General features: G+C 43.3%; 1 protein-coding gene across 1 annotated transcript; it reads left to right on the plus strand.

The window, feature by feature from the left end:
- Positions 1–27,750, plus strand: tsfml.S (Ts translation elongation factor, mitochondrial like S homeolog). Its single transcript, XM_041584438.1, has 10 exons — positions 1–146; positions 335–487; positions 2,603–2,731; positions 3,675–3,768; positions 23,900–24,013; positions 24,323–24,386; positions 25,190–25,331; positions 25,403–25,613; positions 25,798–25,898; positions 27,151–27,750. Exons 1-10 carry the CDS (start codon positions 114–116, stop codon positions 27,292–27,294), a joined length of 1,185 nt encoding a protein of 394 aa, XP_041440372.1. The 5' UTR covers positions 1–113; the 3' UTR covers positions 27,295–27,750.

Below are 27,750 nucleotides of genomic sequence, written 5' to 3' on the forward strand. Positions count from 1 at the left end.
CCCGTTCGTTCTATCTCCCGCGTCTTCTCAGAAGCAACTTTATTTGTTACAAACACAGGTACAAAGTGGCAAACGTGCGTCATCATCTTGCGTCCTGTCATTTTGTAGGAAACATGGGTGCGCTGTGTAATAACCTGCGTGCCAAGGTGAGGAATGGGCATATACACAGGGGGCTGCTCAAACAGGCAGTTAGGCTTGCTTTGCCACAGACTGATGTGGCTAAATGGGCAGTTTAGCAAACTTGTACTTGCCAGTAACTGGTGGCTGATAACAAAGATGAGTGTAGAGGTGACTGGTAAGAAATACTGATTTCATGTCATTCGTACCTTCCTAGCTCCTGTCATGGCAGCCGGTTGGACTGTTCCACACAGGGGCGAGGCTCCTGGCAGCAGACAAGGAGCTCCTGGTGAAGCTCAGAAAGAAGACGGGCTACTCTTTTATCAACTGCAAGAAGGCTCTGGAGCAATTTGGCAATGATTTGCAGCAAGTAAGTGGTTGGGATTGTGGGTAAGAAGTGTGCTGATTTTCATCATGTACCAACTGTCAGCCTGAGCTTTTTTCTATCCACTTTAAGTTCAGTGCTAATGAGTTCATATTGTTCAGATGCCATGAGGAGTCAACATAATTCCAAAGCATGGCATGCTCTGTGAGTTAGCTCAGGCTCATTGCCACTTGCTTTTTCATTAAAGGAGACATTTTTGTGTAAAAAATAAGAATGTACCAGTGCATTATACTCATTCAGATATAGAAGAATTGTGCTTAAGAATGTAGTGTTTCAGGCTTGATAGCGGTCCCAGGCCCTGACTGAAACGTCGATTCTTGCTCAACGCTCTTAATGTTTTGACAAATAAATTAAGATGTTTTTATAATTTCCAGTGTGCGCTGCTTACTAACATGGACACGTATGTATGTGTGTATATATATATATATATATATATATTATATATATATATATATATATATATATATATATATATATATATATATATATATATATATAGAATCCGTAGAAAAAGGTGCACACCAGGATTTTTCAATAAAACTTCAAATTTATTAAATAATTTTAAAACAGGAACCGGCCGGTTCCTGTTTTAAAATTATTTAATAAATTTGAAGTTTTATTGAAAAATCCTGGTGTGCACCTTTTTCTACGGATTCTAGATCATGCAGCTTTTCTAGGGTAGCACCCAGGTATGTGATTTCTATTTTTGAATCTCCATTGGATGGTGTGCGTTAGAACTTCGAATCTATATATATATATATATATATATATATATATATATATATATATATATATATATATATATATATACACACACACATAAGGAATGCCCACACTCACATGTCTTATGTGGATGAAAACAAAGTTTTATTTCCAGCAGACTAACATTTCTGCTACAAATCTAGCCTTTGATAAAGACTAGGTTGCTAACTGAAATGTTAGTCTAAACTCTACTTATTTTCTATTGCTGTGTCTGCACAAAGGCAACAAAAAGGACTTTTTTACACGAGTGCCTGCTACTTCATGCATTTTTTTTAATAGTTTTTTTTAAAATTATTTGCCTTCCTCTTCTGACTTTTCCCAGCTTTCAGATGGGGGTCACTGACTCCCATCAAAAAATCAAATGCTCTTTAAGGCTGCAAATTTATTGTTATTGATACTTTTTATCAATTCAGCCCCTCTCCTATTCACATTCCAGTCTCTTATTTATATCAATGCATGGTTGATAGGGTCATTCCTTAGCAGACTTATTATAGATTGAACTGGGGAATCCTGATGGAGTCCCAGCAGTTTGAAATTTACCACCGTTTTGGATTCTTTAGCGTCGGGAATGGTTTTAATGTGGTGGTTCACCTTTAAGGTAACTTTTATTATGTTATAAAACGGCCAACTCTAAGCAACTTTTCAATTGGTTTTCATTATTTATTTTTTATAGTTTTATAGTTATTTGCCCTTTTTCTTCTGACTCTTTGCAGCTTTCAAATGGGCGTCGCTGACCCCTTCTAAAAAAAACAAACATGCTCTGTAAGGCTACAAATGTATTGTTGTTGTTACTTTTTATAACTGATCCTTCTATTCAGGCCCTCTCCTATTTATATTCCAGTCTCTTATTTAAATCAATGAATGGTTGCTAGGGTAATTTGGACCCTAGTTACTTAAGATGGCAATTGAATCGCTGCTGAATAAAAAGCTAAATGACTCAAAAACCTTCAATAATAAAAAATGAAAACCAATTGCAAATTGTCTCAGAATAGCTCTCTACATTATACTAAAAGTTATCTCAAAGGTGAACAACCCCTTTAATGAATTGGCACACGTATTTAAATCCGAACGGATTCAATATTTTTGAAATCCTGTGTTTTTGTGTCCTATATTTGTTAGGCCTGAAAAAGAACCAGCTTTGTGTTTTAATGTCTCCATGCTGTTTCATGATGTACAAGCAGTGTTAAATATCTATGATTCGCAAATAAACGGTGCCTGAACTGTGCCTGTGCTACTGCTACCTAGTGAAGCATAACCCATTTCTGCTAGTTGTATGCTGCTTTGATTGCAGGTTTATTAACAGCAGCAGTAATTGATTCATTACTTTTGTTTCAACAGGCAGAGACATGGTTGCACCAGCAGGCTCGGAAAGAAGGATGGGACAAGGCTTCCAAACTTCAGGGAAGGAAAACTAGAGAGGGTCTTGTGGGGCTGCTGCAAGATGGCAACACCTCTGTGTTGGTGGAAGTGAGTATCCTCTCTGTACTGCAAAAGTCTGATTTTGATAATCAGACAATGCAGACATATTTCCACTATATTTATATATTTTTTGCAAGTTTTCACTTTCCTGATTGTCAGAGAAATTGTCCATGGGCACTTTTGTGCCTGTTTTATCTCCTCTGCTTTTATAAAGCCCGGGGGGGGGCTTGTCTGCCCCTCTTTGTACAGCTGCTCATGACTCTTGAATTAGTGCTGTGCATATGCCAGTTATCCTAAAGCCAAGACTTTCCACAATAGCGTGCATGTTTGTTCAAGGCTGTACAGAACATGAAAAAGCATGGTGGGCATTTGTTCCCCTCTTACGTGTCTACTGGGTATTGTAACAGAAGGTACTATGAATAAATACCAGAGACTGTGCTATTTACAATTGCTATATTATGCCAAAAAGGCGATCTTGCTGCAATGGAAGTCGATGTCTGCTCCCACCCTTACCCTCTGGAAACAGTTAATCAATGACTCTCTCTCAAAGCAAAAGTTGATTTACATTACGAGGGGATGCCCTAAAAAGTTTGATGAGATTTGGGGGACTTGGGTTTCAGCCCAAGCATAACACCGTGATGTATCTGTAATTATATTGTATTACAATTGTAATTGCTTTGAATTGAGCGATGTACTTTGTAACATTATCCGCTCTCAACGACCCTTGAGACTCCGCTTCTTCTCTTTCTTTTCTCTTTTTCTCCCTTTCTCTCTCCTCTCTTTCTCTTCTTTCCTTGTTAAAATTACAAATAAATAAAATCTTTAAAAAAAAAAAAAAAAGCATGGTGAGAACTGGAGTTTTAACAGGAGGAGATAGGAGGAGGAGTAGTGCAAAGATGATTATATATTTAACGGACTGTATTGTTCATGTTTTAGTTGTATTGAAGAGACATTACTTTCAGGTGAACTGTGAGACAGCTTTTGTTTCTAGGAATTCAAAGTTTCAGCAGCTGGTTCAGCAGGTGGCTGTGAGCACTCTGAGGCACTGCCAAAGTCATCAGCAGAATACATCATCTTATGTCAAGGTTAGTATTTAAATCACTACATTATACTACAAACTTAATGACTTTGAAATACTCTGCAGCCAAGTCATGAACTCAAAACAAGCCCTTCTGAGTGTATCCCACAATGGCCTTTTCTTTATTGAGCTGGAAACCCTGGCCTACCTCTCTTCTTCTTTATTGGGTAATAGTTTTCTTAAAGGAGAAGGAAAGTTGTCTTGCACTTGGGGGTGCCTAAAATTTTAAATGTTAGGCACCCCCAAGTGATTGTATTTACTTACCTGAAACCCTGGGCCGGTGCTCCTATCAGCAGAAAACTGCACCGCCCCGGGGTTATACCAGTGAGCACCACGGAGCGATCCTCTTCCATCTTCCCCTTTCTTCGCACGGCTGCGCATGCACAGTAGAGCAAGAGGCTGAACTTAAACTAAAAAGTCTGCCAATCCGTTTTTAAAAAAAAAAAGTAATAATGATGATAATAATAATCACATAACAGGTTAATTATTCAATAAAGTGCCATTGCAATAAGTTAAAAATCAATTGTTGTCATAAAATTAATTAACTGGATTAATAATACCACAATTATTGACTCTGAATTAAAAAACACCCCTAGATAGGCTGTATTCCTGTTCAGTTAAAGTGTTTAAGGTCCTTTTGGGTTGCAATTGATTAGGAATTACTGATTGGAGAAATCCTGTTGCACTTTAATTGAATGGGAATACAACCTATCTAGGGGTGTTTTTCAATTCAGAGTCAATAATTGTGGGATTATCAATCCATTTAATTAATTTTATGACAACAATTGAGTTTTAACTTATTGCACGGCACTTTATTGAATAATTAACCTGTTATGTTACTATAGCACTGTAAAGTAAATGTGATTATACAACTACATCACACGAATTACATATATAGAATATATGGAGTAACAAACGTCACAATCAATACAGGTACAAAAGGTGAGGAAGGCCCTATGCATAGGCATACAGTCTAAAGGGAAGGTAGTAATACACAAGGTGTAGGAGTGGGCAAGATCGAATTAAGTGGGTGAGAAATGTGGTATTGTATGTGATGTTGCGTTTGGTAGTTAAGCAGAGTGAGGGTAGGCTTCTCGAAAAAAGTGCGTTTTAAGAGATTTCTTGAAAGCAGAAAGGTTGGGAGAAAGTTGGACAGACCGTGGGAGAGAGTTCCAGAGGAGGGGTGCAGCCCTTGCAAAGTCTTGAATGTGAGGAGGTAATGAGAGAAGAGTTGAGTAGCAGGTCAGTAGAGGAGAGTAGTAAGCGAGTGGGTGAGTATATAGAGATGAGTTCAGAGATGTAGGGTGGGGCAGAGTTATGAAGTGCTTTGAAAGTCAGTGTCATTAATTTGAATTTGATTCATATATCAAACATATGAACTCTGAGCCTGTCTTTTACTAATGAGGGTGCAGGGTCCAAGCATTTATGTAAAGTTCAAGAGGACCTGCACTCCAAAATTGGTGAAACAACCGTGTTTTAGTCTTCAATGGATGCAAAAGTTACTTCAGTTGTGCTTGAACGTTTCTGAACCCTTTAAAGTTTTCTAGATTTTTATATGAATGTGACCTAAATCATCATCTGATTTTCAAACACGTCCTAAAAGCAGATGAAGAAACCCTAGTTAAACAAACGAAACAACAGTTATTATATTTGGTCATGTATTTATTGAAAAAAAAAACGATCCAATAACATATGTGTGTGGCAAAAGTAAGTGAATCCTTAGGATTATCATCTAATTTGAAGGCGAAATCCGAGTCTGGTGTTTTTAGTTAATGGGGTGACAATCAGGCGTGAGACCGTTTTATTTCAAGAATGGGGCAAATCTAGCAAAGTCTGATCACACATACAACACATTTGTGGATGTGCATCATGGGACCTCAGAAAAAGAGTTGTTGATGCCCAAAAAGCTGGTAAATGTTATAAGAGTTTGGACTCCAACAATCAACAGTTTTTTTTGTACAAGAAGAAGGAGAAAATATAAGACCATGTTACCGTACTCAGAAGTGGTCGACCATCAGAAGATCACTCCAACTGTAAGGCGTCTAATAGTCCTAGAGTGTAATAAAATTACCTGGTGTGCGGCGGCGTGGACGGCCGCCACGCTCATGGTCCGGCGCCATCTTGATTCTTCTAGGGCGCGCGCGGTGCGCCTGCGCGCCTCTTAAAGGTACAGGCGCGCTGGCGTATTGACGCTCGTTTTGGCGCCAATTTTGAATGTATATAAAGCCCATTCTGACCCCCAGCCAGTGCCGGTGATAGAATCTTGATTCTGGTGGTTCCTGAAGCCTTGTGCTGTCCCTGAGTATTTGTATCTGCTATTCCGGTTTTGATCCCTGCCTGTTTCTGACTATTCTGATATCCGAATCCTGACCTTTGCCTGCATCTCGACTACTCTTTCTGCCTGACCCCATCTGTTTGATTACCCAGTTTGACCCTTGCCTGCCTGATGATACTTGATATCCGCCTGCCTCGACCCTGCCTGTCTGACGATTCTCTTGCCTGCTCCACTTGTATCGTGACCTTCGGCCCAAAAGACTTTCTACCTGCCGTGCCCCTCTGCTAGCCAGAACATCTCACCTTGCACCCCTCGTTAAGTCCAGGTGACACCCAAGTAAGCTGAGGGCTCCTCCCGAAGCCCAACGGTGGTCACACTACTGGTGAAGCCGAGCCGAGACCAGGGTACTTGGCACCTGTTCTGGTATTGGGTGCCGGCCGTGACATAGAGGTTACAAGGGAACCCAGGGTAACTTCTAAACAACTGAAGGCCTTTATCATATTGGTGAATGTTCATGAATCCACCATCTTCAGGAGAACACTAAACAGCAATGGTGTGTATTGCAGGGTAGCAAGTGAAAGCCACTGTTCTCTCCCAAAACTAAATGAAGCACCTACAGTTTGCTAAAGATCATTTTGACAGACCAGAAAGATACTGGAAGAATGTTTTGTGGATGGATGAAGCCAAAATAGAGCTTTTTAGCTTAAAGGGCACCAATCATAACTAAAATCATTTACTAAGTAAATTCACTACGTGAAAGTTCAAGAAATCTGTTTTTTTAAAACAGAATTGTTTGTATAATGTAAATGATCAGCTCACTATTCCTTCTGCAAGATCTCCCCTATTTCCACTGCAGTTCTAGCTGAGGCAGCCATCTTGGATTTCACTGGCTCCTCCTACCTATATCTTCCCAGCCAACTGTAGCTCTGAAATCTCGCACATGCTCAGTTGAAATTCCTTGCTTGCTTATGTAACACTTTCTTGGCCTATTCTGCCAATTAGAAGTTAAGGGTGACCAGCTAGGTAGTGAGCATGGGTTACATTGCGAATCCTCACCCAGGGCAGAGCCTTCGCAAAATGGAAGCTTCCCCTTTAAACTGTAGTTGAACTACAACTCACAAGGCATTTAAGTGTAAAAATAGAATAATGGACGCCAGGAGGTTCTTAAAAGGTAAAACAGGAGCACAGATTTATTATGCCAGAGGCAAATGACCACAGGTTTACTTACAGATATACGTAGGACACAGCAGATGGAACAGTACAAGGTTCACCGTCAAACAGATGCGACTCCCAAAGGATATTGCAGATAGGTGTACATCAATTCCCACTTTAACCAACGTTGCCAGTGAGGGGATCGGGATCGATCAGGTAGGGTACAGGTAGTCCTTTGCTCACCTAGATGCCTATCAACTGAGTTCCCTGCTCTAAAGGCAAACAGGCCTTGTGGGAAGCTACTTCCTCCTAGAATCCTCGTTGGAGCAACAACTGCTCTTTCTGCTACACCTCTGTCTTACTCTCCTACAGAGTCTATAACAAGATCTTACTATCTTAGCTGGTCCTCGTTCACGGGGTTACCTGGTCCCCGACTTAGCACCAAAGGTGTCAGGTCCCTCAGGGTTATTGGCTTCACTGGGGCCTATGGTGATCCCAGGCTTAATGGAGAACACCCAGCAGCAGCACCAGGAGCCAAAGAGGAAGAGGCCACTCCCTACACAACACTATATAGCAGTGTGGCAGGGGAGTGTCATTACACACTTTGTCCAATAGGTGAGGGTGTTACACTTTACCATTTAGAAGGGCTTGGCCCAATAACAAGGGAAAAGAGAACTACATACAAGAGGTAGGGGATTAACTCTATAGGGATAGGATATCCTATAGGTCCCTACACTTAACACTTCTAAGCTATTTTTAAATCAGCCAAACCTCTGTGTTCAGTAGTGCTGCCACCTTCTAGAAGTTAGTGTGTGCCCTTCATTTGCATAATGACATCACCAGCAGGGGACAAGATAGGGAAATCTCCTGATACTTCTAGTGGAGGAGTTTACTGAAGCAAGGCATTCTGGGTAGAATACTCAAGGCAATGTTACAATCTGAGCATGCTCCTGAAATTTGCATATTATAGTCACAGTCTCAGTGAAAGAACCCATTTGACAAAGTAAGTTTTTTTTTAAAAAAAAAAAAAAAAAACTATATACGTAGTTTGATTTAAACATGTTTAGGTTGTACGGGTCAGATGTGTTTGATTTTGGCTGTGATAGGTGCCCTTTAAATGTGGAGAAAGAAAAATAAGGAAGTCTGGAGATTCTTAGAAAAGTGTGTAGTTTTTATTTATCGCACTACATGTTTCGGACCCAACAGGTCCTTCCTCTGGTACATGTTACATACAGTGAAAAAACAGCTTTTAAACCCTCCATTACCCACAAGCCCCACGTGACTCTACAGCTCCATCTTGTGGCCAGTAGACAGTATTGCAACAGTATTTTTTACACATGAATACTATGTAATCATCTATTCATATTGAAACACCAATGACAGTTCAAGTAGTTCAATGATACAGTTACATTTTTGTTTCAACTTTGTTTCAACAGCTTTTAAGATAGTAATAAGTTATTCTCACCATAGTGGTTTAGTTTTAGTGTCCATTGTATCAGTGCCATCTTGTTCGAGACAACTGTAAAAAATATACATTTCTTTGTTAGGAAATTAAAGATTTAGAACAATGCATTAATTCTCATTACAACATTTTATACAGACTCAATCAAATCATTTTCACAGAAAGCATTTAAGGCTCCATGCTTCATTTATCCCGAATGGTTCAATACAGTTCAATTTGTCCATCCATCTAGCCTCACATTGTAACAGTATTCTCTTTCTATCTCCTCCTCTTAGAGGGTGATCTATGAGTTCGAGAACCATCCACCTGAGGCTTGCTGCATTATGTTTAGCTTCAAAAAAATGTTTCCCAACAGGTGTTTGTGTTCTCTTTTCTGTTTGGTTGTAGTTAGTGATTGATCTTTTATGCTCTCCTATCCGAATCTTTACATTTCGGGAGGTCTGTCCCACATAAACCATACCACAGGGGCATTTTAGTGCATATATTACCCAGTCAGTGTTACAGGTAGAATAGTGTTTTATGGGAATTTTTTACCATTATGTGGATGGGTGATGAAGTCCCCTTTTATTATGGAGTTGCAACAACTACAGTTAAGGCAAGGGAAAGTGCCATTTTTTGGGGTGCTGAGGAACCTTGTATTTTGTTTTTTAACACAAATATCAGCTTTCACCAAATGGTTAGAGATGTTCCTGCCTCTTTTATAGGAAAAGAGTGGTTTCTCACGAAACAATCTCCCAAACGTATAATCTTTACTTAAAAGTGACCAATGTTTCTTAACAATGCATTCAATCGGTTTACTTAGTGCTCCATATTCTGTTACAAATGGGATCCTTTTGTCCCTTTTAGGTATACTTTTTTTCTGTAACAGCGTTGCCCTTGGAACTCTTAGCACTTCATCCCTTGTTGTACACAATATGTCATAGTCATAACCTCTTTCGGTAAATTTCTTTATCAATTTGTTGGATGCTACAACATATTTTTTGTCATCAGAGGCGATTCGCCTGATGCGTAGGAACTGTCCTTTTGGTATGCCTTTTATTGTGTTTGGGGCATGGAAGCTATCGGGCCTAAGTATATTATTCCTTTCCAAGGGTTTGTTGTACAATTCTGTTGCAATTTCCCCTTGTATGTTGCTGACATTCACATCTAAATAGTGTATACTGTCCTTGCTGTACTCAGCTGTGAATTTAACTGTAGGATGTTGTTCATTTAGGTATGCCAAGAACTCAAGTAAGTGGGGTTCACTGGAATTCCAAACTATGAACACATCGTCCACAAATCTGAAATAACACACTATGTGATCCCTGTATTTAGTGTTTTCCAAAATCAGCCGGTTTTCAAGTATGCACATAAAAATGTTAGCATAACTCGGAGCCAAATTACTTCCCATAGCTGTGCCTTGGGTCTGTAAATAATAGGTCTCTTCAAACCTAAAATAGTTCTTCCTCAATACTAGAGACATAAGCTCCAGGAGGAAGTAGACCTGGTGGTGGGAAAGTTTTTCTGTCAGTAGCATTTGTTCCGTACAATACATCCCCTCCTCATGTGGGATTGAGGTGTACAGGGATTGTACATCTATGCTACACAGTATCCATTCGGGACTAATTCTACCCAATGTTTGTAAACGATTCAAGAAATCAGTAGTATCTTTTAAACATTGTGGTATTTTATCCACTATGCTTTGGAGAAAAGTGTCTACATATTGTGAAAGTGGTTGGAGCACTGATCCCATACCTGATACTATTGGGCGTCCCGGTGGTTTGTCAAGCTTTTTGTGTACCTTGGGAAGTATATAGAATACAGGGATGTGTGGATGTGTAGTGATTAAGAAGTTTTTCGTTTGTTCATTAATCAAGCCTGATTCAAGGGCCCCAAGAACTGTATCATCTACACATTTTTTAATCTCCCATGTGGGGTCATGATTAATACAGGTGTAGTGGCCCGGGGTATTAAGCAATCTTAATGCCTCTTCAATATAGTCCGTCTTATTCATCACGACTATGCTTCCCCCTTTGTCTGCTTTTTTAATAATAACCTGTGTATTTAATTCCAGTTTTTTAAGTGTCTCTCTTTCAGCTCGGTTTAAGTTACCCTTAGTGCTATGCATTTTCTTACTCCTCTTGTCCCACAGGCTTCCCACCTCATGCAATACTACATTCTCAAATATTTCCAGGTTTTGTGAGGTAATGTCAGGCAAAAAATCACTTTTATTTCTAAGGGTTTCACTCTTATGGGACGATTCCCTAGAGGACTCAGTATCTTTATGCATAAAACACATTTTAAGCTTTAGGCGTCTTATAAATTTGTGGAAGTCAATTTTCCAGCCAAACAAGTCAGTATTGTGTGTGGGTATAAACCCTAGTCCCTTGTTCAGAATAGCAAGTTCAGTGGCAGTTAGGGTATAATCAGAAAGAAAAACACTGCATTCCAGTATTAAAACCTCATCCCATCTGTGAAACATGGGAGTGTTCTGGTCTGGGCCAGTTTTGCTGCATGTGGGCCGGGATGGCTTGTCTACTGGAGACAGAAAATACTGTCACACAAGATTCCATGCAAGCGGGGATAACCCCTCATGTTTAATGACGACGGGGCGAGCCCCCGAAACTTTACAGCTCAAACAGGCAGGAGTTATCTCCACTTACATGTCAGTGTGCCGGGATTTATTGTCTCCATTACACTTGGGAGGGTGCCGTTCCCTCATACTGTGCTCCAGAACATCCTATAAGAGGTCAGGGTGTGCTGGTGGCTTATTTTCTGGAGGGCTTGTCATCACTGATGGAGCAATGAATTCTGATCTATACCAGAGACGTCTAAAGGAAAATGCCAAGACATCTGGCTGTGAACTGAATCTCAAGAGACAGTGGGTCATACAGCAAGACAACCATCCTAAACACTAAAGCTGACCAGAAACGCAAAGATGCGATCGTACGACTCGAGGATCCGTACGATTTTTGGGCCGTGTGTGGAGAGTCCCGACATTTTTGTCCGGCGGAGATGGGTGGTTTGGTGGATGGGACAGGTTAAAAGATTTCTGTCGGCTGCTGATAATATCTCTGTGTTTATTGCTGATCGTATGATTATCAGTGGGAGACTGTCACCAGCTTTGGTTGGACATAATTATCGTACAATTACTGTAGGGGCAGAACATCGGCTCATCTCTTCTTTTACTACTTTATTTGATCTCAATGGTTAGTGGCAGGTCGGGAGATGGTGAAGTCCGAGGATTCGAACAATCGAATCTTTGCATGTATGGCCAGCTTAAGTCCTTCTACGAAAGAATTGTTAAAGAAGAATAAAGTGAATGTTCTGGAATGGCCAAGTTCTGACCTTAATCCGATTGAAATGTTGTGGAAAGAAACCCACCAACATCCAAGAGCTGAAGCTTTTCTGTAGTGAGGAATGGGCTAATGTGCAGCCAACAGTTACCGGCGCAATCGTTTAGTTGCACTAATTGCTGCACATGGGGGTCACAGAACGATTTACTTCATTTTGCCACACGCACACACGTCGGTGGATCTTTTTTTTTTCAATAAATACATGACCAAATATATTCATTTTTGTTTCATTTTGTTTTAGGTCACATTCATATAAAATAAAGAAAAATAAAGATTAAAAGTTCACAAGCTTCTCCGCAAGACTATATAGTTTATATATGTTAGTGTATAACTAGTTCAGCCAGTTCTCTATCCAGGTACAAATACTATGTTCCAGGCCAACATTTCTTCATTTAACCAGTAACCTTCTGTGTGGCACTGTATCAAATGCTTTAGCAAAGTCTAAAGCTGTCCAAAGACACAAAGATTTGGCACCATTTTCTGGCTGTGTGTGGAGTGTCAGACGGTCGGACAGGATAGAAAATTTCTGTCGGCTGCTGATAATATCTCTGCGTGTATTGCCAATCTGATGATATCAGTGGGAGACTGTCACCAGCTTTTGTCGGACATAAACTTTTGTACGATTGCCGTCAGGGGCAGAACATCATCGGATCTGTTCTTTTACTACTTTATTTGATCCGAATAGTTCGTGGCAGGTCGGGAGATTGCACCGAACAATCGTTTGTCTGATATGAAGGTAAATTTACACGTCTATGGCCAGCTTTAGTAGATCCCATCCACTGCCATCCCAGAGTCAAGGTTCCTGCTCACCTCCTCACAGATGGCAATTAAATTAGTATAGCAAGATCGGTTATTCGAAAAGCTTTCCTACCACTGACGTCAGACTAACTGGCCCAAAGGTTTCCCTTTTTGCATCGCGCCACCACATTAGCAATTCTGAAGTCTCTCTGCACCATGCCAGACCTCAATGAATCCTGAAACATCATGACACTGCCGTTCCCTGCTGGCATCTCCCAATCTGGATACTCCCCATCAGCCTTCCCTTCTGATATATTGTATGCCTTTAGGAGCTTTATTAGAGGAGGTGGAGCTAAGTTAGGTCATATCTCTTCCCTGTCCCCTAATCCTGGTCGTTATTCAGTGGCCACAGTAATGACCAGTTTCTATTGGTATCGCTGCTTCTTTTAATGCCCATGTCACCCCAGGTGATAAGTAGGAGCTGCCAGAAATTTATACAGACCAATTTACATTTGATTCCAGGAAGTTTGAGTGCGATACTTGCCATCTTTGTTGACCATGGGTTTTTCTGTTAGACCTTTAGTTTGTGTGTTTGTTGTATTTGTGTTGTTTTCATGATGTCAGACATCCCCAGTCCAAACACGGTACATTCCTTTTTGGGGTCTCTACTTTGTGAGGCATGAAACAGTGAGGCTGGTTATAAGGAGGAGGATCAGGAAGGATGTTCAGCACTTGCTTGTGTGTTCAGCCAATTGAAACCCTCAACTCTGAGCCAAACATTGTTACACTGATTTTCAGCTCAGCAAGTGGCAATAAGACAGTTATATACATATACAGTACCCTATATACAGGGTGAGCACCCATGGGCCCAACAAGTAGATAAAGTAACTCTTTGGCCTGTGTATGGCTGCCTTAATGCTACTTGCTTTACCCCCAGTAAAGGACAAAACAAAGTCTTTATAACAAATGTTTATTTACAAGTCACTACAGTAAGTCCCATGACTTCCGACTGTAATTGCCATCGATGATCCAATCCCGGGATGTTGAGTGTCTGATGAGCAGTAACCATCGGGACTAGTGATGCCTCTATGAGATGCACTAACCATATGGCACAATCATTTATACAAGCCCCCGGGGGCACTGGGGAGCTGAGTCTGTCAATCCATTGATCCTGCATGTGCTCACTTAGTGGGGTAACTATCAGCAGACCCCAAGGGGAAGGACCCCCTGTCACTTCTGCAGCTTGAACTCTCCAGCAAATAAGTAAGCGTGGGGGGTTGTTGGGTGTACACCAGTCCCCCCAATTATTTTTTGTGGGGGTCTTGTCTGTACTTAACCTTATATATATGCAGAAACAACTCAACCATGTTTTTAGGAAGTTACCCCAATTTGCACCCCTCTCACCATCTTTTAGAATATGCACCCTAATTTTACTTACCTGCCTCCATTGAAAAGATCTGAAAGGCGCCCTAAATCTTCCAAACAAGCAGAGCAGGGAGTAGGATTGGGGCCTCACCTGGACAGGACTGGGGGGTGTCCGTGGGTGGAAGAAGCGTGGCCTGGCTTACAAGGGGGTGAGGTTCCGATGTACCTGTAAGGAGCCCTGCAAACTGCCAACACCAAGCCTTTGAAATTCAACTGACTCTAGAAGTTCGGTCAGGACAGCGGGTCGTCTCCTCTATCAGAGCCGGACCTGATAGAGGAGACTCAGATCTCCTCTCAGATCTACTGTAAGTGAATTCGGAAATGTCTGTTGAGGTTGCTCTGAAGGCCGAATCGCTTGTCGCATATAGAACAAGAGAAGGGCTTCTCCCCCGTGTGGATGAGGAAATGTCTTTTCAGATGCCCCTGCAGCAAAAACGACTTGCCGCATTCATTGCAGGTAAATGGTTTCTCCCCGGAGTGAAACTTCATGTGTTTGTTCAGGTCTTGCTGAAGCCCAAAAGATTTGCTGCAATCAGAGCAGGAGAAGGGTTTGTCCCCCGTGTGGAGCAGGACGTGGCCAATGATATGGGAGCGCTGAGTGAAAGACTTGCCACAGGTGGAGCAAGAGAAGGGCTTCTCCCCGGTGTGGATGCGGTAATGTTCTGTGAGCTGCGGCTTGCTCTTGAAGCACTTCTCACAGACGGGACAAGAGAACGGTTTCTCCTCCGTGTGACTGATCTGGTGCGAAACGAGGTGCGAGCGACTGCTGAAACGCTTCCCGCACTCGGAACACGAAAACGGCTTCTCGCTCTTGTGGCTGTTCTTATGGAAGAAGAGGTGCGAGCGGGAGCGGAAGCATTTGCCGCATTCGGGGCAGACATAGGGTTTCTCTCCGGTGTGAATTCGGTGGTGGGCGCCGAGGGTGGAGCGGTTGGCAAAACATTTGCCGCATTCGGAGCAACGGAACGGCTTCTCTGCTTTGTGGCTTCTCTGGTGAATCTCCAGATCCTTGTTACATATGAAACACACGTGGCACTCGTTGCAGGAGAACATCACCTGGGTGCCATCACATGGTACGGACGCATTGGCATCGGGGCGTTTCCCACAGGTGGGTCCCTTGCTTTTGGCTGCCTGTATCTGGTCTGTGAGGGGCTGAACTTTCCATTCTACTTACAGTTGGTTGGGGTTTGGGGATCAGTTGGGGAAAGGTCAGGGTTTGGGGGGTTTCCTTCTCCCCAGGAATAAAGGGCTCCTTTAATATCACTATCATTATCTGATTGGCTGATATTCAGGTGGGAGCCCACAGTGTCAGTAGGTGGGTCTGTGCCCTGGATCTGTTCTGTAGGGGGATCAGTGTTCCACTCACAATGTTCTTCCTCTTCCCATGATTCCTCCTTAATCCCATGAGAGATACAGTTGGTCAGTGTTTGGGGATCAGTTGGGGAAATGTCAGGGTTTGGGGGGTTTCCTTCTCCCCAGGAATCTGCTTCTTCTGCCTCAGTCTTGTCTGGTTTATTTGCATTGCACACATCTGCCCCCACATCCCATTCACTGTCTCTCCCACCTCCATATTCACAACCTGCCAGAGATACAATAACATGCGACACAAACCCTTTAGTGAGTAGTGGGCCAGATAAGTACATGCAGGTATGGGATCGATTATCTGGAAACCCATTATGCAGAAAGGCTCAGCAACACACTCCATCTATATCCTATTGAGACGCTTTTATATTAGTCTCACAACACCAGACATGTGACAGCTGAGCCCCCTCTGGACCCTCAAACAGAACCCACTCAGCCCCTGGATTGAGTAGAACTGCCCCGGCACTCCCATTGTTTACCCCCCAGTGTTCTTGTCTGTCAGTTATTAGAATATTATAAATATTAATCTGCCACCCAGTGGATTTATTGGGATGTAGCTGAACTGGAACAGAAAGTGGAGTCTCTCCCAACTGACTGACAGTTATACCCACAGTTCTGCTCAGTACTCACCCACTTCACTCTCCTTCCTCACCCCCCCGGTCTTCATGCCTTTTAGTATCTCCCACTGCTCCATGGAGAAATAGATCGACACATCCTCATAATTTATGCCACCCTAGTGCAGAGACACACTAGTCACCCTACATTATCATACGCTGTTACTAAGCAACAAGGGATTATTGGGGGGCTGCTGTACCCACCTCTCCAGTCAGCAGCTGGATGATGTTGGACATCAGTTCCAGGATCTTCTTGGCATGCCTTTTAGTATCTCCCACTGCTCCATGGAGAAATAGATCGACACATCCTCATAATTTATGCCACCCTAGTGCAGAGACACACTAGTCACCCTACATTATCATACGCTGTTACTAAGCAACAAGGGATTATTGGGGGGCTGCTGTACCCACCTCTCCAGTCAGCAGCTGGATGATGTTGGACATCAGTTCCAGGATCATCTTGGCATTTTCCTTCTGTATGACGGAGCCAGGGGGAGGGGCCACTGTTGGGCTGGTCACATGGTGCCTGCAGGCTCCTCCCAACATACAGTCAGTGCAGCTCTGTGGGAGGGGCATGTCATCACCTGACTTCTTTGTAACACTGTAGCCCTGTATATTGGGGAGATGATTAGGGACCCCTCTACTACTCACCCTCTCCACTCAGCTGTCTCACTGCCCAACTCACCTCTCCAGTCAGCAGGTAGATAATCTCCAGTGTGAGAGTCAGGATTGTCTCATGCAGCTGATCTGGATCCTGGTTCCCCATCACTGGCTGGTGCTTGAGCTGCAGGAGAATGTTAGTAACACAGTAATTGAGGTAGAAAAGTCCATCAAGTTCAACCTTAAGTCTATATATAACCTGTGTAACTGTCAGTTGATCCAGAGGAAGGCAAAAACCCATCTGAAGTCTCTCCAATTTGCCTCAGAGGGGGAAAAATTCCTTCCTGACTCCAAAATGGCAATGGGACCAGTCCCTGGATCAACTTGTACTATGAGCTATCTCCCATATCCCTGTATTCCCTCACTTGCTAAACACCATCCAACCCCTTCTTATACCTATCTAATGTATCAGCCTGTACCACTGATTCACTTCCCAGCTCTCCCTGTAACACCCCTTTCCCTCCTCTAATCTCATTGGCTCCCTCCTGTCTGCTGGGAGGAGCTACTGGTGAATAAAGCATCCGACCCTTCCTTGTACCTATCTAATGTATCAGCCTGTACCACTGATTCACTTCCCAGCTCTCCCTGTAACACCCCTTTCCCTCCTCTAATCTCATTGGCTCCCTCCTGTCTGCTGGGAGGAGCTACTGGTGAATAAAGCATCCGACCCTTCATTGTACCTATCTAATGTATCAGCCTGTACCACTGATTCACTTCCCAGCTCTCCCTGTAACACCCCTTTCCCTCCTCTAATCTCATTGGCTCCCTCCTGTCTGCTGGGAGGAGCTACTGGTGAATAAAACATCCAACCCTTCCTTGTACCTATCTAATGTATCAGCCTGTACCACTGATTCACTTCCCAGCTCTCCCTGTAACACCCCTTTCCCTCCTCTAATCTCATTGGCTCCCTCCTGTCTGCTGGGAGGAGCTACTGGTGAATAAAACATCCGACCCTTCCTTATACCTATCTTATGTATCAGCCTGTACCCCTGATTCACTTCCCAGCTCTCCCTGTAACACCCCTTTCCCTCCTCTAATCTTATTGGCTCCCTCCTGTCTGCTGGGAGGAGCTACTGGTGAATAAAGCATCCGACCCTTCCTTGTACCTATCTAATGTATCAGCCTGTACCACTGATTCACTTCCCAGCTCTCCCTGTAACACCCCTTTCCCTCCTCTAATCTTATTGGCTCCCTCCTGTCTGCTGGGAGGAGCTACTGGTGAATAAAGCATCCATCCCTTCCTTGTACCTATCTAATGTATCAGCCTGTACCACTGATTCACTTCCCAGCTCTCCCTGTAACACCCCTTTCCCTCCTCTAATCTTATTGGCTCCCTCCTGTCTGCTGGGAGGAGCTACTGGTGAATAAAGCATCCATCCCTTCCTTGTACCTATCTAATGTATCAGCCTTTACCCCTGATTCAGGGAGACAATTGCAATGAGTGAGGGAAGGAGTGGGGGAGGTGACAATATAAATGACGTCACTGGGACTCACTGTTGACTGGTAGGAAATATGTCAGAGCTGAGCTGCCCTGGGTATCAATAAAAAAGACATGTGAATATAAAGAGCCAATGGATGATCCCAATGAGACGTTGCTATGGCAACTAATAAAGTCCAACTGTCAGCCAATGAGCAGAGAGGGGCGGGGCTTGCACTCAGACAATGATGCAGTGACAGTTGTTTGTTGGGTAGGAAAGCTGTGCAGACTGACTCCCTATAGGGAACATCTCCTGCTGCTTCTCAGGTTATTGAGTCGCTTTGGAGTCAGTGACAATAGTGACCGGGCAGCTTAATAATAACAAGAGGTGGGACGGGCTTCCCAGGTCACGTGTGTAACATACAGACAGAAGGGAATGAATTAGCCCTGTTCTGTGTATTTATTACACGTGTCCCAGCTGAGGAACTCGGGGTATTTATAGAGCGGACTATGGATTATACATCACATTATTTACTGAGGGAATAGTCCCCCGATATAGAGACAGACACTGACCTGCAGCTCCTCCTTCTTGTCTCCTCGCAGGGACTCGCTTCCGGTATGTTCGACGGTGCGTTCCACGCCTCATTGTGAATTAGGGGGCGGGGTTAAAGACCATCAGACTCGCGCTGCAATTACTTCCCATTATGTATTGTACAACACTGCCCCCTAGCGACTGAAACGACCACGTCTCTGTAACAAGCCAAACTGTCCCCCATCACCGCCGCCTCTCTGTGCTCCACGTGACCTTCACTCCCAGCGGCGCATCTTCTTCACAATCCCTGTGACCCGAGCAGGATCCCCATGTGCCGCAGCTCCGCCCCAATCACTCGTACGTCACTCACACGTCACTCTCCTCCCAGTGTCCCGGGCAGTTTCCTCACACACTCAGGGAATGGGCTGACGCTGTGGGTAAATAAGGCTCGGTATGCAGACATTATGAACAAGAAGACGCAAGGAAGATGGAGGCAGACTGAAATTTTCAGGCAGAGTTCCTGGAGATTCTAACCTTCCAACACCTTCTAATCAACAAATCAGTATTGGTCAAAGAATTTGACCACAATAAATATGTGATCAAACAAAGGAGGCACAAAATCAAAGAGTCTATTAGACTTGAACATCCTTATTTTCGCATTGGGCCGAAAAGAATCTTATCGGATTGAAAGCAGAATACATCCCAGGGATACAGAACAAAATGGCAAAACAAAATGACAAACTAAGCAGGTCAGCCGGGTTGAACAGAGAATGGGAACTTCACCAGTCTGCCTTCAACTTAATCCAAAAGAAATGGGGACCATTCTCTCTGGAACTAATGGCCTCGAAGGCCGATGGCAAAATGACAATATATGCATCATGGACTCCGGACAAGAATGCTCTTTTCATAGATGCCTTTCAATAATATGGAATTTTCAGAGATCAGATCTGTTTCCACCGATTCCCCTGATCCCAAGAATACTGAGGAAAGACCAATCAGAGACAGTGTTGGTGGCACCCTGGTGGCCAAGGAGACCATTGTTCCTGCAAATAATGTCCTTATCCAAGGACCAGCCGATGAGAATCCCAATCAGAGGGGATCTCTTAACACAAGGGAACATGATACATCCACATCCAGACAAGTGGGCACTAACGGCCTGGCCTTTGAAAGGAAAAAATCGTCAAAAACAGGTTTATCAGAAGGCTCCATATCCACATTGATGGCAGACAGAAAGCTGAACACTATATCAAGATATTTTCTCATATGGGAAACATTTATAACATGTGCCAAGAGAAAGAACTGAATCCAGCTGAAGCTTCAGAGGTTCACCTTGTAGACTTTCTACAAAAAGGAGTGGAAATGAAACTAAATATTTCCACTCTCAAAGGTCAAGTGACGTAAATTTCTCACTTTTCAGGCATAGCCTGGGCACACAAGCCTACGATTAAGAGATTCTTTCAAGGACTTTTTCCAATAATCAGAACACAAGTTCCTCCTTGGGATCTCAGCTTGGTGTTGGATGCTCTAACAGGTCGAACCATTTGAGACTATTTCATCCTCTCAAATTGCTGAACTTCTCTTATCTAATATCTACTATGTCCTCCAAACCACAGCAGCTGTTTGCCACATTTAACTCACTCCTATGCCCCCCTCTACCCCCTCCACCTATTAATGTTACTGCCCAAGACCTTGCTCATTTCTTTAATGAAAAAATCGATCTCATTAGGCTGAGCATACCGTCCGACAACAATCTCAGACCAACGTGCAGTCCACTCACATCTACTTTGCACTCCTTCACCCCTGCAACTCTAGATGAAGTTAGTAAATTTCTAGCCAGCTCAAAACCCACCACCTGCTCCCTTGACCCCATACCCTCTCGCCTCCTCCACCCAATCTCTGATGCACTCTCTCCTGCACTTACCCACTTATTCAATCTTTCACTCTCTACTGGTACCTTTCCATCATTATACAAACAAGCACTAATCACTCCTATCCTCAAAAAACCTTCCCTTGATCCCAGCTCTCCCACTAACTATCGACCGGTCTCCCTTCTTCCATTCGCATCCAAATTACTAGAAAGGCTTTTTTTACAAACGCCTGATCCAGCATCTCACTCACAACTCCCTCCTCGACCCCTTGCAATCTGGCTTCCGCCCATCACACTCGACTGAAACTGCACTCACCAAAGTAACCAATGATCTTCTATTGGCAAAGTCTAAAGGTCATTATTCCATTCTAATCCTTCTAGATCTCTCTGCAGCCTTTGATACAGTTGACCACACACTCCTCCTTGACATTCTACACTCATCTGGCATTCGGGACACTGCTCTTTCATGGTTTACATCTTATCTGTCTGACCGTTCCTTTAAAGTTTCCTTCTCTAACTCTACTTCTACTACTTTCTCACTCTCTGTTGGAGTTCCTCAAGGCTCTGTTCTTGGCCCCCTGCTGTTCTCGCTCTATACAACTTCACTAGGAAAACTCATTCAGTCATTTGGACTTCAGTATCACCTTTATGCTGACGACACCCAACTCTACTTGTCTACTCCTGATCTTTCTAATTCTGTCCTTTCCCAATTCACAGACTGTCTCTCTGCTGTCTCCTCCTGGATGTCACAGCGCCACCTGAAACTGAACCTCTCTAAAAGAGAACTCATTATATTTCCTCCAAGATCTTCCCCTGTCCCTCAGATATCACTCACCGTAAACAACACCACCTTTCATTCCACCACACAGGCTGCCTAGGAGTCATCTTAGACTCTCATCTGTCTTTTTCACCACACATTCAAACACTTGCAAAATCTTGCCGTATTCAACTGCGCAACATTGCTCGAATACGACCATATCTCAGTTCAGAATCAACTAAAACACTGATTTAGTCTCTCATCATCTCCCGCCTTGATTACTGCAACTTACTCCTCACAGGTATTCCAACAAGTCACCTTTCACAACTCCAATCTGTTCTAAACGCGGCCGCTAGACTCATTCATCTAGCTCGCCGCTCAACATCAGCTGCTCCCATATGTATGTCCCTTCACTGGCTCCCAATCTCTTCTAGAATCAAATTCAAATTACTTACACTCACATTCAAGGCCCTTAATAATGAAACCCCTTCCTATATTTCATCTCTAATCTCCAAATACTCTCCTTCACGAAACCTTCGGCTCACTTCTCTCTCATCACACTCTCACTTCTCTTCTCACCTACAAGACTTCTCTCAGGCTTCTGCTTTTCTCTGGAACTCTCTGCCACAAGCTGTCAGACTTTCTCCTTCCTTCCAAACTTTCAAGCGCTCCTTAAAGACCCATCTGTTTAAAGAGGCCTATTCGATGTACCTTAATTAATCATTGCTGTATCAAAAATGACAAATTGTTTATACAATCCTAATGTCTCAATTGTACCCTAACCTTTTAGTTTGTAAACCCTATTGTATTCTGTAATCCTTGTCTGTTATCCACCATTTATTCCCTGTTTGCTATAACTGCAGTAAAGCACTGCGTATCTTGACAGCGCTATATAAATAAATGATGATGATGATGATGATGATGATGAATATGAAAACTTGTTTCCTATTGGCCATTGACCAGAAGAGTAGGGGAATTACAGGCCCTCTCTATGGCAAGATAAAGTTGTGCTTAAAACAGCTGACAGATTCATTCCTAGTCATGTCGGAGTTTCATACGACTCAAGATATCGTGTTACCAACTTTCTTTCCAGAGCCACAGACTCCTATGGAACAGAAATGGCACAATGTGGATGTAGTGAGATGCTTAAATACCTACCTGGATAGAGTAAAAAACATCAGAACATCGGATTCTCTATTGGTGATTCCTGAGGGAAAAAAGACTGGAGCAGAACTATCTAAGTCTCGTAACATGGATTAAAGAGTGCGTTAAAAGGCGGTACGAGACAAAGTCCAGCACAGCACCCTCTGGTATTAGAGCGTCTTGGGCTTTCCAATCCAGGGCAACATCAGAAGAATTCGGAAAAGCAGCCTTCCTTTAACACATTTATCAATCACTACAAATTTGAAGTATTTTCCAAAAAGTCTGCAGCTTTTGCGACAGCGGTTTTACATTCAGCAGTTTGTATCGAATAAAGACCCTCCCTAAAAAAGTGATGCTTTTGTACATCCCGTCCATTGCCCGCTGCCATGTGAAAGGAACAGGAAAAACGAAAATCATATCAAATTTACCGAGATTTTCTTTTCCTGTCCAAGCTCTCGGTATCCTGGATAGTTTAGTGTTCCCATACCCGGAAGTGACTGTTGTGAGTCACATAATCACACGCTGAGGCTTCTGGGAGTTGTAGTCACGCAGAAAGCTGCGTCTCATAAGTATGCGTCTCCCTGTCTCATAAGGAATTGAGTATAAATAGAAGAACATGTGATTACACACAGGGGTCACTTAGCAACTTTATTATCATAACTTTGTAACTAAATCCCCTGCACTTGTATTTATACTCAATTGTAAGTAACACTCTCATTACACTGACATACAGTCTCATTATATTCACATACACTCTCATTACACTGACATAAAGTCTCATTTAGGCTTCACACTGCTCCCAGCTTTGTACAACATATTCATATATTGCCCCTAATGACCGACTCACTGGTGTGTGACATCATCAGCGTGACATCACTGGGCTCTCATGGAAGTGAAATTGATACACAAGGGGCGCTGGAGACATGATGGAGCTGCCATACAGCACAGCCTGGGGCCCTCCAGTATTTCTATACAAGATCATGTGCCAGAGTGTGACCCCCCCTGAACTGAGTGTGACCCCCCAGAACTGAGTGTGACCCCTGTACCTGTTGTACAAAGGGCAGTTATTGGGTCATTAAAGGACAAGGACACAAAGTCACGAGGGAGGGCAATAGATTTGTCAGGATTAAGAGTTAGTTGCCCCCTCCCCATGTCACTCCTACTTGTTACACGTTTAGCCCTAACTCATCCCTGTCACTCACTCTCCTCACTGTCTCCTCTCCATTCTGCACATTCACTTTTACTATCAACTCCATTGTCATCTGCTGCTTATCATCTCTGTCCCCCCCCAGCATTGCCCCCTCTCTATTGCCCCCACCTTCATCTCTTCTGTCTTTCCCTCCCCCATCTGCCCCTCCCCATTACTTGTCTCTTATTGGCTGTGATTCTTATTCTCCAGATATTCAATCCCATGTGTCAGACGCCTCTGTGACATCACAATCCTGTCACCTGAGTCACTTTACTATGAACCGACTTGTCTACTTAACCCTCATCTGTATAATGACTGTCTCAGGTAAATTCTGTATAATGACTGTCTCAGGTAAGTTCTGTATAGCGAGTGTCTCAGGTAAGTTCTGTATGTATGTCAGCAGAGCTTACACTCTATGTGCTGATGCTCGTGGCCTCTCAGCAAGTCTGGACTGGGAGTCACACTAGTTCCAGGCATTTCCAATACACAGAGGCCCAATAACTAGTCTGTGCATCTTACACTAGCCCCTCTTTCAGATTGCTGGTCCGGGCAGTGTATTCATTAGTTCCAGCCCCCTATTGGGTGTGGAGTTGCTATAACGACAGATGAGTAAATATCCTTCTTATGTTTCAGCCAATGAGCGTCCTTGTCCCCAGCTGTTGGTCAGGAGAGAAATAGTGAATAAAGGGTTTCACAGGTAAGTGCACATAGACAGGTGAGTAGTTCCCATACTCAGTGTATCTGAGGGGAATAGTCAGGTGCGGGGGCCTCCAAAGCCACAGATTTACCCACTGGTCACAAGGGGTTGTGCCAATCAATTGCCCCTAGAAGGGGTCATCTCCCCAATCTCTGTGACGAGTAGAGTATGAAGAGGAGTATGGGGAAGAGTATTAGGAGTATGGGGGATGAGTATAGTATGGGAAGGCGTATGGGATGAGTATAGTATGGGAAGGAGTATGGGACGAGTAGAGTATGGGAAGGAGTAAAGGACGAGTAGAGTATGGGGAGGAGTATAGGACGAGTAGAGTATGGGGAGGAGTATGGGTCGAGTAGAGTATGGGGAGGAGTATGGGTCGAGTAGAGTATGGGGAGGAGTATGGGTCGAGTAGAGTATGGGGAGGAGTATGGGACGAGTAGAGTATGGGGAGGAGTATGGGACGAGTAGAGTATGGGACGAGTAGAGTATGGGACGAGTAGAGTATGGGACGAGTAGAGTATGGGACGAGTAGAGTATGGGACGGGGAGGAGTATGGGACGGGGAGGAGTATGGGACGGGGAGGAGTATGGGACGGGGAGGAGTATGGGACGGGGAGGAGTATGGGACGGGGAGGAGTATGGGGAGGAGTATGGGGAGGAGTAGAGTATGGGGAGGAGTAGAGTATGGGGAGGAGTAGAGTATGGGGAGGAGTAGAACATACACACAGACACCCCTTGATTGTGTTCCCATATGCTCCTGTATTAACCATTGAGCTGCCACTCTCCTTTCTGTACTTATTGTAGGGACTTGGTTACAAGAGTTGCAGTTCAGGGCCCATCAGAACAGGTGGAGCAGTGCATGGTGCTGATCCAAGAGCTCATACCTTCTGGTTTATATCTGGATCCATATCAGCTCTCCTCTCTGCGGCACCACAACCTGACAGAGGTACAGACAAGCTCAAGGCAACGTAGAGTCGTACTTATGTGGGGCTGTAGTAACGGGGTGTCTCTCTGTAGGTTCTGTTACTGACAGCAGTAGATGTGGAGGCCCCTGAGTACCTCTCTAAAGGCCTCACTGCTCTGGTCTATCCCAAGTCAGACCCATCGTGTGCCCATTGCTTCATCTCCATCGTGCCGCTGCACCTGCGCTACCACCGACCTGCGGCCCAAACTGACACAGTCTCTGTAACGTTGCAGAACCCCAAATTACTGGTCGACTGCGGCCCAGGTAACTCCTCCCACCTGCAGTGTACACACTTACCTGCACGTCCTTGCTCCGCAAATATGACCAATCAGCCACATTGCTCTGTATCCTCTGCCCCCACGGGCAGCAAGTGTGGGGGCCATGATTATAAAAGTCCAACCCACAATCCTGATTGGTCAGTATAACATTTACTATTATTCCTCCTTAGATTTACCCCCCAGATCTTGCTCACCCCACTCCGTGACTGATGCTCCATGTGACCTAAAGGACAAATCACCGTGCCAATGGCTGGAGCTTCCTTATACTGCTGTAAGTACCACCCCCTGCCCCTGGCACATATACCTTTATATCTATATATATCTATATATCTATATACTGATCCTACTTACTGCTGCCACATACACTGTGATGGCACCAGGGAAGGGGCTGGACACAGGTATATAAATCAGTATGGTGGGTATATAAATCCGTATAATGGGTATAAAAATCAGTATAATGGGTATATAAATCAGTATGGTGGGTATATAAATCAGTATAGTGGGTATATAAATCAGTATGGTGGGTATATAAATGAGTATAGTGGGTATATAAATAGGTATGGTGGGTATATAAATCAGTATAGTGGGTATATAAATCAGTATGGTGGGTATATAAATCAGTATGGTGGGTATATTAATCAGTATGGTGGGTATATAAATCAGATTGGTGGGTATATAAATCAGTATAATGGGTATATATATCAGATTGGTGGGTATATAAATGAGTATGGTGGGTATATAAATCAGTATGGTGGGTATATAAATCAGTATGGTGGGTATATAAATGAGTATGGTGGGTATATAAATGAGTATGGTGGGTATATAAATGAGTATGGTGGGTATATAAATGAGTATGGTGGGTATATAAATGAGTATAGTGGGTATATAAATGAGTATAGTGGGTATATAAATGAGTATGGTGGGTATATAAATCAGTATGGTGGGTATATAAATCAGTATGGTGGGTATATAAATCAGTATAGTGGGTATATAAATGAGTATGGTGGGTATATAAATCAGTATAGTAGGTATATAAATGAGTATGGTGGGTATATAAATGAGTATGGTGGGTATATAAATGAGTGGTGGGTATATAAATGAGTATGGTGGGTATATAAATGAGTATAGTAGGTATATAAATGAGTATGGTGGGTATATAAATGAGTGGTGGGTATATAAATGAGTATAGTGGGTATATCAATGAGTATGGTGGGTATATAAATGAGTATGGTGGGTATATAAATGAGTATAGTGGGTATATAAATGAGTATAGTGGGTATATCAATGAGTATGGTGGGTATATAAATCAGTATGGTGGGTATATAAATGAGTATAGTGGGTATATCAATGAGTATGGTGGGTATATAAATGAGTATGGTGGGTATATAAATGAGTATGGTGGGTATATAAATGAGTATAGTGGGTATATCAATGAGTATGGTGGGTATATAAATCAGTATAGTGGGTATATAAATCAGATTGGCGGGCACAAGTTGGCATGACCCCTTTTTTCTGTTCCACAGGACCCAGGTGAATTGATTGTGGAGGTTCCAGTGGGTCTGACCCAGGACAGGCCATTAGTAAATACAGTGACTCTGATAGTGACTGTGTTATGTGCCGGGATGATACTCTGCGCTGTTTACAGACATGGCTACGGTTCTGTGTAGTCTCTGGTCCAAAGGTCCATTCTGCAGGCTGAGGGGAGGAGTTTGTGACTTGCCCTTTCACCTGGATGAGCCCCAAGAAGTTTCCCAGGGACCTTTAGTGCACAAATGGCTGTCTATTCCATGGGGCCCTTGAGGGCCCAAAGCTGTGGTTTTAAACCCTTTGGTGGTGCATTTGTGTGGAGGGACTCACCTCAAATCTGCTCTTGTGGTATGTGGCCCCTGCGGAGTGCTGCATACATACAGTACTGGAACCCTCCCTTCCTTTAGCTGCAGCCTGTGTGAGGCTTTGAGATAAGGAGCAGCTTATGATACAGAGAACTTCCCAGAGAACTGCTGCTGATGTAACTTCCTGCTCCACCTTCTCACATGGACTCGCCAGAACCAGGAAGTTGGAAAGTGATTTCAATGACTTGTTTGTTATAACAAAATAATAAAATGAGGAATTATTTCTATTAA

This window comes from Xenopus laevis, chromosome 2S, assembly GCF_017654675.1.
Source record: "Xenopus laevis strain J_2021 chromosome 2S, Xenopus_laevis_v10.1, whole genome shotgun sequence".
NCBI lineage: Eukaryota > Metazoa > Chordata > Amphibia > Anura > Pipidae > Xenopus > Xenopus laevis.

What these genes read in the sequence shown, in the direction of transcription:
- tsfml.S (XM_041584438.1), top strand. Translation starts at nt 114, where the DNA reads ATGGGTGCGCTGTGTAATAACCTGCGTGCCAAG. An exon ending in GTAATAACCTGCGTGCCAAG is followed by an intron (nt 147 to 334) that starts GTGAGGAATGGG and finishes GTACCTTCCTAG; the next exon opens with CTCCTGTCATGGCAGCCGGT. An exon ending in GTGAATAAAGGGTTTCACAG is followed by an intron (nt 24,387 to 25,189) that starts GTAAGTGCACAT and finishes TACTTATTGTAG; the next exon opens with GGACTTGGTTACAAGAGTTG.